The sequence below is a fragment of the Globicephala melas genome, chromosome 9 (genome assembly GCF_963455315.2).
Source record: "Globicephala melas chromosome 9, mGloMel1.2, whole genome shotgun sequence".
Lineage (NCBI taxonomy): Eukaryota > Metazoa > Chordata > Mammalia > Artiodactyla > Delphinidae > Globicephala > Globicephala melas.
In genome coordinates, this window is record NC_083322.1 from 84,597,344 (window position 1) to 84,614,081 (window position 16,738).

Consider the following 16,738-nt stretch of genomic DNA (forward strand, 5'->3'; position numbering starts at 1 on the left):
CTTTCACTATCACATAAAATGCAATGAACATTTTTTAATATGCCTCCTTGTGCCCATCTTCTAAAGTATCCTTGGAGTGAGAAGAGTCTTATAGTATGCAGACCTTCAATTTTATTATAAAGTAACGAAGTGCTCTCCGAAGTAGTTGTGCAGATTCATATTAACATCAGCTTTGAATAAGAGCATTAAAAAATTCTTTTCTTAAAATAGTGAAAAACCAGTATTTTTTGCAAGGAATGGAAATTCCAGCTAGCTCAAATAAAGGTAGTGATTGGATGACGGTGTTTTTCATCAGAAACATTTTGTGGTGTCCAAGGGAAACTTTAACTAGGACTTAGGACAGAGGAATCAGCAGCCCTGGGGACCCTCTGTGCCTTGTAGACTTTCAGTCAATTATTCTGCCATTAATGTGCCTCAGCTAAACCCCATGTGTTTCTCTTCTATTGAACTTTAGTTACATGTTTGTGTATAGACACACATGTGTTACAATCTCATTACACATACTCTCTCACAACCCTTTTTCTGATGATAAGAATAGAATTCATTTTGTTCCTTGGAAGGAGAAAGCAGAGATAAAGAGAGAACTGTTCAACACCAAGTCTTCAGTAGAACTGACTAAAAATAAGATGTTTGATATGAGAATATTTTTTCCTAAAAATGTGTCAAGTAGTAGCATTTCAAATTTGGGTTGGTGTGAGGTGAAACAGAAGTAGTACTTGCCTGGAGATTAGCCAGAGCAGGGGACCATGAATACACAAACCCGGAGAAAATAACATGTTATGCAGCAAGCTTTGGGCTTTGGGAGAGTTTAAGTCAAGTTTTCCTAAATCTGATTAGCACTAGCCTAGATGGAGGGAGCCAGGTTCCCTCTTCTGGGCTCTGCACTTCAGAGGCCCCCTTTCTGGCTCTGCTCCAGCAGTGCCGCTCCCTGTGAAGTAAGGAGTTTGCAGAGTTGGGGATATGCATATCGGGAACCCATACCCTTCTGGATCCATGGGACCTAGAGTTCCCTATCCTACTGGTCCCAAGCTGCCTTCCTAGGCCTGCACAGGTCTCTTGCCCAGGTCCCTCTGGAGAGGGACCCCACCAATGTGTATATATCTGGGCCAGAGGAGTGGCCAAGGAATTTGGTTTGGAATGATGTGGAAGGAAGTTGGGTGTTGGACCCTAGGATGTCCATATTCACACGTGAGCCCCTCCCGACGCTGGATGAAGCTTGGGATGAAAAGACAAAAGGCTTAATCCAAAAGCCTCCATTGGTACTTTTACCCTAGTACCTGATAATCTGAGAAGAAAGCTTACCTACGAAGGACAGGGTAGCCCAAGCTGACATTCCATGTAGTGTAATTTGAGGGGCATCGCAAAACCCTGCTTATAATACAAGGTATGCCTTGGGTAAATCTGTCCTGAGAATTAACCATGAACCTCCTCCCTAACTAATATAGTAATGAAGCAGCGAGAAAAATTCACCTACAATTTTAATTTTCAAAAGCTCATTATGCATTATGATCTTGTGAGAAAAATATTTCATATGCAGACACCTGTAAAGTGAAAGGCTAAAGGCCTGGTTCTCATACAAGGCAATAATTTCTCCATTTGGAATGCTAGCAATGTTCTCTCTTTGGAAAGTTTATAAAGCTTATATCCTGCCTGTTCTCCTTTAATAAAGAAATATCAAATATTTTAAAATAAACTTTCTTTAATGAGCTAGAAAAAAATTCTTTTCTTACCTAAAGTAACAAGTATTTTTTTCCTATAATTTCTTCTAAATATTTTAAAGTTTTATTTCTTTACACTTAGGAACTATCTGGAATAAATTTTTGTCTTTGGATAATTATTTGACCCACAACCATATACTGAACAGTCCATCCTTTTTCTGATTTGCAATGTCACTTATGTCATACATTAGGGATCCATACAAAAAGGTAACTATTTCTGGGTTTTCTATTCTGTCCCATTGGTCTATCTGTTTACACACTGAGTCTGCCTGGCCTGCTATAACAAAATACCACAGACTAAATGGCTTACAGACAACAGAAATCTGTTTCTTGCGGTTCTGGAGGATGGGAAGTCCAAGATCAATGTGCTGGCATATTTAGTGTCTGGTGAGATCTCACTTCCTGGTTCACACACTACTCTCTTTTTGTTGTAACCTCACATGATGAAAGGGAAAAGGGAGCTCTCTAAGGCACCTCTTTTACAGGGGCAGTAATCCTATTCATGAGGGCTCCACTCTCATGATCTAATCACTTCCCAAAGGCCCCATCTCCAAATACTATCACATTGGGGATTAGGCTTTGACATATCAATTATGGGGGGACATAATATTCAGTCTATAGTGTACAGCTGTACCATACCATCTTAATTACTACACCTTTAAAGTAAATTTTTATACTCAGTAAGAAAAGTCCTCTGTTCTTCAAAATTATTTTTGCTATTCTTGACATTTTGCTCTTTAATGTGGACTTTAAATCAGTCTAAGTTCAACTAAAACACAAACAAACATACATGCTGGTAGGATTTTGATAGAAAAAGCAGTGATAATGGCTATCTCTTTCTTGTTCTTGACGTTAATAAAAATGATCCTAGGGCTTCCCTGGTGGCGCAGTGGTTGAGAGTCTGCCTGCTGATGCAGGGGACACGGATTCGTGCCCCGGTCCGGGAAGATCCCACATGCCACGGAGCGGCTGGGCCCGTGAGCCATGGCTGCTGGGCCTGCGCGTCTGGAGCCTGTGCTCCGTAACGGGAGAGGCCACAACAGTGAGAGGCCTGCGTACCGTAAAAAAAAAAAAAAAAAAAAAAAAGATCCTAAAATTTCATCATGAAGTATGACAGGTCTTTAGAAGGTTCTTTGACAGTTACCTTTTATCAGATTAAGGAAGTTTCCTTCCATCTCTAGTTGTCTAAGAGTTTACTTGTTGGTTTTATTATTAAGGTTTGACAAGAAGTTGGATAAGAGAGAGAAGAAGGTAAGGAAGTGTAACCCCCAGGTTTCTGAACTGGCAAGTGAGTGGATGGAGATGTCATTCATAAGAAAAACAGATTTATGAAGGAAGACGAAGTATTTGGTAAATGTGAAGTACTGGTAGGACATTCAAATGAAGATATCCTATAGACCTGTGCTGTCCAATATGGTATCCTCCTCACATGTGGCTAGTGATTACTTGAAATGTGGCTAGTCCAAATGAGATGTGCTGTTAAGTGTTCACAACAGATATTGAAGAAAGTATTAAAAAATGTAACATATTTCATTAATATTTCTCATACTAGTTATATGTTGAAATGATAATATTTTGAATATATTGGGTTAAACAAAACATACTTAAATTAATTCCACCTTTCTAAATGTTTTTAAATGAGACTACCAGAAAATTTTAGATTACACATGTAACTCTCATTATACTTCTGTTGGATAGCATTACTATAGGCACTTGGAGATACAAATCTGATACTCATGAGATGTGAATTTGTGAATTATAATCTTATAGGTGGAGTTAAGACCATAGGTATAGATGAAACTGACCGTGAGGTATGCTGAGTGAGAAAAGGACTAATGCATCTAAAGTACAATTTGACTTACAAAACTCTATTTACTGACAATTTCTCAGGAATATATGTTTGCAAGGTGAGTGACACAATCATTATACAAATACTGAGATTCTATGTTCCAGTGAAGCCAGACAGCAGCTCACATGAAAATAAAAATAATACAGGAACATTATTTTAATTGTACGTTTTTTCTTCACCTCTGTAAAATCTGTACTTACATTCAAAGGAGCTGGACTTATAGCCCCACATAATCCAACACTGTAAACCAACCTGATGAAAAGGGTCGTCTCTATATTCTTTTTTCACACATGGATTAATTTGAGGATTTTCCACATCTGTCTCACTGGTACAAGATGATCGGCATTCTGCACAATGTAACAAGTCTTCCCATAATACATCTTCTGTTTCAGATTCTGGCCTTGTGCTCTCAGAATCCTGTCTGGAACTTGAACAGCGAGAGCTGCAACTAGTACCCGATTTAGGGGCATCCTGAAATCAAGATATTCTTTGACATTAATACAATTTATGTACCCTTTCCAACTCAAAGGATTCTATCAGAAATATATATTGCTACTTTTTGCTAAAACAACACACACACTGTCAAATGACAGTGAAATAAATAGCAAAGCATTAAAATACATAATATTTTTTAAGGAGAAACAAAATTTCCTCATATCAAAATTTGATTTCACATCTCAGCTCAAGTGTTATTTTGCAGGCAAAAGTTGTGCCTGTTTTCTCTTAAAGTTTATACAAAGTTCAGAATTCAGAGACTAGCCTAAATCCATATGGACTGCATAGTCAGTGAATGTTAACCCACTTTAATTGATGTGTTTAATGCAGTTCTTTTCTTAGTTTTTTTTTTAGCAACAATAGATTTCATGTATCTACTGTTTTTGTTTTTCAAACAGAAGTTCAATAAATTGATATAAAATTAACAAATAATCTATATCAGGAAGATAACTGCCAACTCATGTTTCTTAATCTATTGTAAAAAAGTGAAAAACTAAAAGGCACAAGTTAAATAATTTCTGATCAATTTACCTTTTTCCTAAGAGTTTTTAACGTACAAAATAAATACCTTTGACTACATTTTAATTTAATTCCAAATAACCTTTCCTAAATAAAGAATGGTAATAGCCATCCTTATGTAGTCAAGTATGCTGAAATTTTTGGATTTGTTTTTAGCTATCCTCTGTCACTAAGATTTTGTCAATTCTACTTTAAAATGTTTTATATTTACCCTCTCTATTTTCCATGTTATCACCACAGTTCAAACTTCATCATTCACACCTTGTTTGCTCTAAGACCTTCCTGACTGACCCCTATCTGAAAGGCCTTCCCCTCTTTCCAGATTAACCTTCCCACAGTGAAGCTATTTTTTCATTCCTCAGACAAAATCTTTCTGTGGCTTCCCACTGTTCTGCATAAAGTTCACATTCCTTCACCGAGCCTTGTCTTCAAATGTGCTACTTCGGATCCTGTTCTCCACTTCTCCTCCAGTGACACTGGGCTACGTCTTAGCCTCTAAACACAGCTTGCTCTTTGCCACTCTAGCCTCTGATCATGTTCCTACCTCTTACTGTAATCCTACTCTCCTTTAAAGCCTACTTAACAAAAAGTGTCAGGAAAATACCATCTCTACCCCTTTCTAGCTGTCTTACCTTGTTTCTGAGTCTTTGTTTAGCCATCTACCAATGGGGAATAAAACTACCTACCTAAAATAGATATTAAAAATTAAATGAGCACTGTAGCTTTTAATACAAACCTAGTACAAAGGCGCTCGACAAATGTTACTTTAAAGGCACTCTCTATTTAGAACGATTACTTTGTCCCTGAAGCGAGTTATTATTATTTATATTCATCTAATGATAAATTTTGCACTGTTGTCTGGCATCTGTAATACTGTCTGTGTTAGATGTTCATGTATTTCATATTCTCAAATAAATCAAAACTCTCAAATACACTATAAGTCTATGAAAGACAGAAGCCAAACACTACTTTTTTTTGCCATCATTAGCACAGGTAACAAAATGTCTTAAATGAATGAGATATATTATTGATAATTTATTGATATTAGAATGGGATAATAAATATATATTTAGTGTACTGATAGAGTATTTGTGGGAGGAGGGTTGTTTGAGGGAGACGTAAAAATTTTCCTAAAGAGTTGAGCAGGAAATGAAAAAAGAAAGGAAAAAAATACAGAAAGAGAAAAGGGTAAAAATTAGTCAGCTTTCTTTCGTGAAAAGCACTCTAAAAATACTTCCGATTCACTAATGTCAAACAGAATATTTGAAGCATAAGCAGTTTTCATCACAACAGTTTTCATTAGATAGCAAGACACAGACTGTATTAAGTAATTGCTAATCCAAAATTTTTGATAAAACTAGCTTATTATCTATAACTAATTTCTGATGCAGACTTGTTAATCAGATACAGAAATAAGTAATAGGATTAAAGGCCTGATGACTGTTTAAGTGAAACTAATGGGTGATTTCAGGGATAAAGAAATATCTATAATTCATTATAAATGTATTTTGTCAAATACTGATTAATAAGTGGGCCATTTTACAAATGTAAAATCTAAAAATTATTGCCTATAATTGCTTACATTTCAAACAGAATTTTATCTGCAGTATTTAGGTAGTTAGTGGCCACTTTAAATTTCACTACAAATTGCTGAATTAAGCCAAAAAATAGGAAATGAGCTACTGCTCATTTAATACAATTTGTTCTGCTTATTTCAAATCTTTAGACAGATAGCTAAAACTGAGAATATAATCATATTAAGAAAGTTTATTTATTTGAACTGAAATAGATGAAGGGAATAAGCATTTATAACATAAATGCTTTGCGCATGGCAATTATGCATAATCTTATTTAAACTTAACAATCTGATGAGGCCAGTCTCCCTCCCTCCCCACTGTACAGAGGCAGAAACTGAGACTCAGGTAAGTTAAATAATTTTTCCAAAGTCACTTAAGTAGTCTGACTCCATGCCCATGGTTTCTTCACTATGCTTTCCATCAAATGCTGCCTTCATCAGATGAAAAGCTAATCCACAATAGGGAATAAAAATTAAAGATACCTGCAGAGTTAAACAAAGCAAGACAGAGCTAGGAAACAGGACAAATGCTTAAACAGAGCTACCGGTTCCCCAGGACACCTCCTATATCTCAGATAACCAAGTAATTCTACCACCATCTTCCCAACAAGAGACTGGAGGAAGCCAATCAGATATAGTAGATAGTAGAAAAAGGCAAGAAACCAGGGTGGGGGTAGGGTTTGGGCGTTGAGGGGTAAGAGGGAAGAGGGTTAGGTGAAAGTCCAACACACTGAATGGCAAGATCACTACCTCATCCCCAACCCCCTTGGTGCCAAACACCATGACAGCGTGGTATAATATCTACCACCCCCATGCCACCAGAAGATTGGATGATTCTTCCTGAAAAATGTCCCTAAAAAGTATATCTATAGATTCTGACATCTGGGAGGCTTACAACAAATGGCTGGGTCTCTGACCAGTACTCTTCAAGTAAGGTCCACCAGTCTTACCCCTGCACAAAGTGCTTCCCCAAATGATTTCTTTGTGCCTCACCCTAAAAGAAAACCGTATCACCAGTAATTTGAAGAGTACAGTAATAAATACATATAGATGCAAAACAACGCTACAAATCCTCTGTCTGAATTTTACTTATTCAAAGGAGGCTGTGTTTTGCTTTTTCAATAAAAAGTAAGAACAACTTTGAAGGTGGTTTGACTTGAGAGTAAAAAAATTTGGAACTGAAATACAGCTTTTTAAATATTTTCTAGTCTAAAGTTCCTCACTTCACAGATGAAGAATTTGAAGACCAGATTTTATTTTTAAGTAATCTTTTATATCATTTTTAAAAAGATTTAAAACAACCAATGCCTACTAGCTAATTATCAGCCTTACTTGGAATCTGGAAGATTTTAAGAAACATTTATTTTTTAAAAGTTAAGATTAGTAGAATAATGGTCTGCCCTTCAAGAATCTCAATATTTCAAAATATAGCTGCAAACCAAGAAAAGTAAAGATTAGGGGAGAGAAAAGTACCTCTAAAGCCAAGTAATTTATTCTATAGGAGAGTGGAGACCTCCTTCTATTGGAGGTCCTGAATTCTTTCCAGGACCAACAGACTTCTACCTGTGCATGGAATAAGACTTTGAATTTCACAAGCATGGTTAACTGGCTTAGGAACACTAAACGGTACATCAGATAATGTGGATGAAGAGGCAATGAGTAGACATACTGGCATTAGTGTCTTTCTAATGGCAGCCACTGAGAGAAGAAACAGCTGTAGTCACGTAGAAAGATTGACTAGAGATAAAACCACAAAGAAGAGTGTACAAAGAAAAAGTAACTCTTCTAATCTTAAAACTCTTAAGCTATTCATACTCCAGCACAGCGTAATATTAGATTTTTCGCAAGTTTGACCCTAAATCATCAAGAAAAAATATATATATTCTAATACAGTACAAAAAGAGTAGAAGGTAATGTTTATCAAAAAGTGAGGTAAAAAGTAATTCATGTGCCTTCAAGCAAGACAATGTATTGTCCTTAGAATAAAATGTGAAAATACAATTGAATGAAATTTTTTTTCTATTTAAATATTTCAAGAGATATAATAACTTCAAGAGATGTGATAAAGTTGGAAAAGGGTTTGGAGAAAAACAGACATTAACAAAGAAAAACAGAATCAAGAAGAAAAAGGAATTGAATTTTATAGCCTGGGCGACTTAACTGGTGACAGTAACATGAAGGAAGTCACTTAGAATAATAACTTTGCTACAATCTAGAAGTTATAAAGCCTTTCAAATCGTGGAAAAGACTAACATAGGAGTTCACAGATTGTCTCTCCAGGATCTTCTTTAAAAGGAAACAACAAACTCAATGTATGAGTCTTCAGAGATAATGCACAAAATGAATACAAGTGTGTGGCTATCATGTGTGAAATACATTAATCTAAAACTGCTCCTCTGTAAGTCCAGATCATATAACAGTAAGATATTGAGATTCACGGGAAATATCTGCTATTTCAATAATCATAAATTTGTTGAAAAAAGTTGTAAATTAAAAACATACAAAATAGATATATATGTACAGATGCAAGGCCAAAGTATATACCTCATTAGGGTAATGTTTCTTATAATGGTGTGACTTTCTATTCCGAAGAATGCTCTCAGAAGTCCTGTCTGCATGACGGCGCAATAGGTATCCTGTTTCTGGACCTTCTTCACTGGAGACTTCATCAGAGACATTTGTTACTGTCCTTTGGGTATCCTAGGTTAGGAGTATAAAAAGAGTTGTTGGTAATTTCTGACTAACCTTGCAGCTTTAAAACTGCAAAATTTTAAATTATACATACATATACACATATACCTTCAAATACCTCTAAAGATCTCAGAGTAATTGATTAGTACTACCTGATTTTCTAAAAAATGTCTTAAATCAGTGACTAAAGTAACTCAATAGTCATTTGTCAAATATTGTTCTATGACATTTCTGTTCACAAAAGGATCTGAAATGTCTTACAAAATTGAGAAAGTAAAATAGTATAAAAGCAGAACAGAGACCCTTTAAAGGAAGCTTGAGAGACCTAAAATGAATTACATTATTCTCACAAACCAAAAATGCTATCAATCTTAAGACCAGCACTGATTTAATAATGGGCTATGAGGCAATGAGGAGGTGACTGGTAGCTGAATGAAATACATATGAGGCAGACAACACCATGTAAATATTGATTTTTTAGAGATAATCAGATTCCAGAAGTTCTGAAACTGAGAGACTCCAGAGCAGATATTTTACTGATACTTTCATGTTCCTCTTATATGACGTTAGTAGGTAATACATATCTGGAAATGTGTTTGAAAACTGCATGACTAAAAACTTAATTTATTTGTTGACTGATGCTAGTGATGTGAGGCTCACATTACCAGAGAGTTAAATGCCTCAAAAATCTAAAAGCAGAGTAAGGGACTCTGATTCATTGCTGCCCCATGCTATTTATTATATAGCTACAGGTACTGAAAATACATGTACTGTCAAGCAATAACACATACTTCACTCAAAATAGAGAATCCTCTTTTCTTCCTTTACTTTCCTCAACACACATGTTCATGCTTACGTTCCTAAATGTAACAAAGGTAACATCTTTTAATTTGACCATATATATATATATTTTTTTACTGTAACAGCTTTTAAAGAATAAATTATTTGGGCTTCCCTGGTGGCTCAGTGGTTAAGAATCCGCCTGCCATCGCAGGGGACACGAGTCCGATCCCTGGCCCGGGAAGATCCCGCATGCAACGGAACAGCTAAGCCCATGCGCCACAACCACTGAGCCTGCGCTCTAAAGCCCGTGCTCTGCAACAAGAGAAACCACAATGAGAAGCCCGCCCCCCGCAAAGAAGAGTAGCCCCTGCTTGCCGCAACTAGAGAAAGCCCATGCGCAGCAACAAAGACCCAACACAGCCAAAAATTAAAAACAAACAAATAAATTAATTAATTAAATTAAAAAAGAATAGATTATTTAACCAAAAATCTTCAGGTAAACAAACAGAAAGAAGATGTTACATTAAGCTTTGTTACAATAAACCCAGGGCTTCTTCTGGTAAAGTAAACAATTGTTATCCTTAGCAAATATTTCTTCAGTAAGACTTTTTTTCAAATTAAAAACAAAACAAATGTGCTGACACCAAAGGTAACAAAGGTAGGAAAAACAAGGTAATATTTTCTTAAAGAGAACATTAATGGAAAACCAGGGTCCTAGTTCAGTGTCTAGAATAATTTAGATGTTCCATTTGAAATAAATTCTTACATACACACAGAAATGGGGAAATAAAAAGTAACGTTTAACAAATATCAACTATAAATTATAAAGTGCTTTAACATTTCAGAAAAACTGGAGCCATCAATCAATTCAGAAGGTGCCAAGTTATACTAGAAATCAGGTTTATTCACACTACTTTATCGGATTTTCAGCTTCATCAGTGTGATTTGTAAAGGCTCACAGAACACATTCTGGAGAAAATACATATACTCAAGGGCAACTACTATGTCTAAGTCACTTCCCATTAACTAACATAAAATCACACAAATTACTTTTAAAAATCACACTTACTTTGCTGGGAATGTTCCTCAGTGTTCCTGTGTTCCAGGTTGCCTCTTCTGCTCGAAGAGTTTCACACTGAGGTTCATGGCTTTGTACTCCATCTTCGCTGCTTTTAACAGTCTTTTTCCCATCAAGGGATACATAGCCATTGTCAGTCTCAGTTGATTTATCAATTGAATTCTTTGCTTTCTTTGATCTAAAAAGGAAAATATGTGAAGCATGTTATGTGGACTAGCTTATTCTGGATAGGTTACCAGCAGAAATTATGATCTGTTAATAATTAAATCTGGTAGTTATTTCTCAGCATTTTAATCACTACCTTATTTTTACAATAAATAATTCAGAAATATAATATCTATCATAAAAAATAAACATGTAAATCAATGTCCTACTTCAGCTTATTTTATAACTTTTAAGGTCTTACAAATAGCAATTCTAAGAGACATGCCCTAACTTACCAAACAATTATTGGTCAAAATCACCTGGTCTGGACTTCCCTGGTGGCGGAGTGGGTAAGAATCTGCCTGCCAATGCAGGGGACACGGGTTCGAGCCCAGGTCCGGGAAGATCCCACATGCCGTGGAGCAACTAAGCCCATGCGCCACAACTACTGAGCCTGCACTCTAGAGCCCGCGAACCACATCTATTGAGCCCATGTGCCACAACTACTGAAACCCGCGCACCTAGAGCCCGTGCTCTGCAACAAGAGAAGCCACTGCAATGAGAAGCCCGTGCACCACAACAAGAGTAGCCTCCACTCACCGCAACTAGAGAAAGCCTGCGCGCAGCAACGAAGACACAACGCAGCCAAAATAAATAAATAAATAAATAAATAAACTTATTTAAAAAATGATTAAAAAAAAAATCACCTGGTCTTTGAGCAAAATCTAGGATCAAAATTTTAGCGATTTTATTATGGTTAATAATATATTTTTAAGGTCTTATTTTTTAAAGAACTACCTCAGTAATTATTAAGTTGCAATTAGTGGTTTAACTTAGGTTTTTTTTTTTTTAATATTTATTTATTTATTTATTTTTGACAGTGTTGGGTCTTCGTTTCTGTGCGAGGGCTTTCTCTAGTTGTGGCAAGCGGGGGCTGCTCTTCATCGCGGTGCGCGGGCCTCTCACTATCGCGGCCTCTCTTGTTGTGGAGCACAGGCTCCAGACACGCAGGCTCAGTAGTTGTGGCTCACGGGCCCAGTTGCTCCGCGGCATGTGGGATCTTCCCAGACCAGGGCTCGAACCCGTGTCCCCTGTATCGGCAGGCAGATTCTCAATCACTGTGCCACCAGGGAAGCCCTTAACTTAGTTTTAATACTCTCCTTTACCCAAATACTTTACCATTAGTATGGATACATAAATATTCTGATAAATTCATTTTAATATACAATGGAGACACAGGACCTTTTGTAACACAAAGCACATGAAAAAAAGGAAAACTCTGTACAAGATTCTACATAATGGAAGAAGTAAAAACAAAGAACGCAAAGAAAAAGAAGTAACCTCTTTCACCCACTGAAATACTCTAGAAAAATGTTAGTAACGTAGCTTACAAGTACCTAAAAGACTACAATTGAGGTTCTTCATTTATAGGTATTAAGTTTTTCTCAATACAAAAAATATAACATGGAAAATAATAAACCATTTGATTAACAGGCAAATGCTTGCAGAGTCCTCTTCAGAGACTACGGTGGGTGAAAGAATGGCTATCCAAAAGAAATATTAGTAGAAACATAATGTAAATCCCACATAAAATTAAAATGTGCTCAATGCAGATTAAGTCTGTCATAAAACATTACTAAAAAGCAATTGTATTTAATTATACTTAAATAAATTCCCTTGAATTTTCTCCAAAGTATCAGTTTTGCAAGACAGGAAAAATAAAACTAGTATATTGCCTTCAGGCAGCTCAAAAAACAAAAGGACTTTCAAATGGGGAAAAAATGTTACCTTTAACACTACAGTTACTCAGTTCTATTGGAATCTATCAGAACTGTGCAGGACCTTAGAATTCATCTATGCTAAATATTCATTTTGGAAACAAGGAATCAGAAATATAAAGAGGTCTAAGTGACTTATTTAAGGTCACATAGCCAGTTAGAGGCAAAGCTGCCATTAGAACACAGACCTTCTGACTATGAGGTTAATTATATTCTCCACACTACCTCCAAATGCCCACTCTCTGGAAAACTGCCTGTTAGGATTTCTTCTTAACACACTCATGAAAGCCTAGAAAATTTCTGTCTCGTACAAACAGGCCCCTTTCCTTCCTGACCTTCTCTTGCAAGACTACTAAAGGGGACAGACAGGCCATACCTCCCATATGCTCTACAGAGCTCTGATGCTTTCTGGTTACGAAGAACACACCTCAGCAGAGCTGAAAGACTCAAAAGTCTAATCTTCTGACCCTTTTCTTTCTATATTACCCTAAGAGGCATGGAGAGACTAAGGGAATGAGCCATAGAACAAAGATCGTTTAAGAGTGGCAGAGGGAGGGAGGAAAATGAATTACAATAGAGAGGAGAAAGGGCAAAAGAGAAAATAAAAGGTGCAGAGAAAAGCTGTGACCTTCTCTGCCTAGAGAAGAAAGAGATAGAAATACCAGTTATTAACTGTTCCCTTTACCTCTCCCTTGAATATTGTGGAAAACGTAGATGTGGAAAAACACCAAGGGAAGTGAAGTTACTTGATATCTTAAAAATGTGAGAAACTCAAAGACAGTGAAAGTGTGTGCTGGAAAGGTATTTATGAAGCTTCATGGAAACTGTACTGGGCTGGAAAGGGAGGGGGAAGGTGGTGAATAAGGTAAAGGAAGACTGAAAAGTTGATAGAACAGAACCATTAATCAGCCAGGATATGCAAGAAGAGAAATTTATTTGGGAAGAAAGATAGAATGTTGGACCTGAAGTGCCTGGGAACATCCTGAGAAAGATCAGTAAGCAGTTGATAACACAGGCCTAGAAGCCAATGGTCAAAGCAAAAAAAAAAGTAGCTGTAAACTTGCAGAGTGAACCAGAACCCTAGAGGGCCAAAAGATACGGGCTTAGTGAAAAGGGCTTTGAATCAGTAATAACGGCTGCTTTAAGAATTTTTCTAAGGGGAATGTATTCTTTCCTTACCAGGACAGAGTAAAGACTATGTTAAGCCAGGGGCAAGAGTACTAGTAGCACTCGCTCCATTTACCTTTCGGCTATCTCCTACTTCCTCCCTACTTCCTCTCTTCCTTATCTCTGCCTCCTTCCAATCTTCTCTGGGTTGTTTCTCTCTCCCAATATCTCCTCGAAGTACAAGTAACACTATCAGAAGATATGAACAGAAAGTTACTAAGCTACAGTAGCTATCTGATGCTTCTCTTCTGCTAAGTGCAGATAACTTACAAACCAAGCTGAAATAACAAAGAAAACACTAAATGTAAGTACCAACCTCAGAGTTTACAAAGCAGCTCAAAATACAAATCGAGGCAGCTTGGCAGTGGCTGGTGATAACAGCACTTGCAAAAGCATTGTTGGAATGGACAGCAGGAACAGCCCAGCAACAGCCAGTAATGGTAACTCATATGATGGCAATTTTAGGGCAGGGGGCCAGGTGCAGCCCAGAGGGGATGAGAGATGGGCTGCATACAGAGGATTAATTGAATAAGTATATTGAGAACAATAGGAACCAGACTTTTCAGTGGTAGAGAAGGAAGATATAAAGAGGAGAAAAGATAAAATGAACTCCGTGATATTGTATCTGAATTGGAACTACCACTGCAAATTCATGGTTTATATCTAAAGAAATAAATATAAATGTAAAAGGACACACACACACACACACACACACACACACACACACACACTTTCTAGCTCTGTCCACTGAGAAGGCCCCAGGGTAGCAACACCACAATAGCAATGAGCGTATCCAGCATTCAGATCTTGGTTTCTATACACCACTCTCCTTGAAGAAGTGATTCATTCCAGGCCTGAGGCAGTGGAAGTACAAGTTGAAGCTGGAAACATTTTGTTGTGCCAGAAAGTAAGGAAGGGTTCAGAGAATGATAAGGACATGACAAAAAGACAAAGAAACTGCTCAAAGGGGCTCCCCTGGCCAAATTGAAGCCAATCTAATAACAAAATAAATAATGACAGCAACAAATTGAAAAAAATAGAAATCCATAAGTAAATAATTAAGGGAAAGCTCTTCCGTAAAGTAGAATGCCAAGTAATAAATGTAGAAGGAACGATAGAGTTAGAAACATTACCATCATTTGGCAACCACCATAATAATAATTCAAGCAAGAATCATCAATGGATACTAAAACCAGAAGGTGAAGGTGGGATGAGAAATAGGTTATTTTTATAGTTAATGCAGCTCCACATAGGACATTTGTTGATTATAAAGGAAAAAATAAATAAATTTATAATGGAGAAATATAGCAGACACTATCTTAATCAAGTGATTCATATAAATATCACTAGTAAGGGAACAAATCTACATAGTTTGCCACCTAACAGGATGCAATGATATTGCTGCCAAAAATGCATAACTGGGTTTAATTATGAAGAAATATCACACTACCAACTCAGTGATATGCTGCTAAATGTTGAACAACCAGCTATCCAGGGGTAAAAAGCTCTTGTTTATAGTGTTCCCTTATTCCCATGGTGTAAATAATCCTACCATGGCCAATTTCAAATACCAACTGACAACGCTGAAGACAGCATTGGGAAGAGATATACATATTCAGCTCTCACAAGTCACTTGGAGCTAGATCCAGAAAACCACGTGCACAAACCCAAATTAATAGACATTCTACAAAGTGACTGCTCTGTATCTTCAAAACTGTGAAAAACATGAAACTTGAGGAAAGACTGAAGTCTGTCCCACAATGAAGGAGACAAGACATGACCCCTGGATGTGGCACATGATCCCAGATTGATCCTTTTGCTGTAAAGGATAAATAGGGACAATTAACAGAACTGAACTGGATCTCTGGGGGAAGATATATGGGAGTTCTTTGCACTGTTCTCTCAACATTTCTGTAAGTTTGAAATTGTTTCAAAATAAAATTATATATTTTTAAAGGTACAAACTGATTACTTTAGATCTGAGCATCAGGGACATGCTGACAGGAGAAAATGTAGGAGGGCTAAGTTCCAATAAAGCAGGTTAAAGAGGGTCAAAAATTGTGACTGCTCCAGGCAAGGTTTAGTTTTACCACTGATTGCTATATCATTCATATTGTCATTAATTGCTGAAAGTAAGAACTTCACAGAATTATATTAATTTCTCAAAAGGAACATAGTTTACCAAGACTCATATGTTTAAGTAATTCTTCCCATTCCCTTACAAAAGGGCGTAAAGTTATTAGGGAAAGACAGTGGGAGTGAGAGATTTATATTTTAAATATATATATTGTGAAATTCTACTTAGAGTATATTTTTTAAAGGGAAGTAACTTCTATTTAAATGAACTGAAAAATATGTAAAAAAAAAAAAAATAAACTGGGGCTTCCCAGGTGGCGCAGTGGTTGAGAGTCCGCCTGCTGATGCAGGGGACACGGGTTTGTGCCCCGGTCGGGGAAGATCCCACATGCCGCGGAGCTGCTGGGCCCGTGAGCCATGGCCTCTGAGCCTGCGCGTCGGGAGCCTGTGCTCCACAACGGAAGAGGCCACAACAGTGAGAGGCCCGCGTACCGCAAAAAAAATAAAATAAAAAAAATAATAAACTGAAGCGAGCTAAATATTTTGATTTTTTTCCTTTCTTTTTTTGGGGGGCAGGGGATCATTTAATAGAATTTCCTCCTTCTCAGGGGAGAATTTAGTGGGGTTTTTTTTTGTAATTGCATTTTTTTTTGTAATTGTATTTTTTTTTTTTTTACAGCATAGTGATTCAATATTAACAGCACTTTGATTTTAAAATAAACACATGATTCTAAATCATCATTCCCTATCAAAAACAAAAGCAGGATATAAAGAAGCTGGTTAGGAATTACTGTCCTACAATATAGAAAGAAATGGTACTTTTTAGTATTATCCACAGAAAGTTCTTACCTTTTGATAGCTACA

At 36.8% G+C, this 16,738-nt stretch overlaps 1 protein-coding gene across 9 annotated transcripts in view; it reads right to left on the reverse strand.

Moving 5' to 3' along the window:
- PHTF2 (putative homeodomain transcription factor 2) overlaps positions 1-16,738 on the reverse strand; it is a 148,450-nt gene that overhangs the window by 57,452 nt on the left and 74,260 nt on the right. For all 9 annotated transcript variants that reach the window (XM_060304754.1, XM_060304759.2, XM_060304758.1 and 6 more), the window contains 3 exons: positions 10,701-10,887; positions 8,702-8,857; positions 3,820-4,038 (listed from right to left, as the gene is read on the reverse strand). In XM_060304754.1, the coding sequence (XP_060160737.1) occupies positions 3,820-4,038; positions 8,702-8,857; positions 10,701-10,887 (562 nt within the window). The remainder of the gene's footprint in view (positions 1-3,819; positions 4,039-8,701; positions 8,858-10,700; positions 10,888-16,738) is intronic.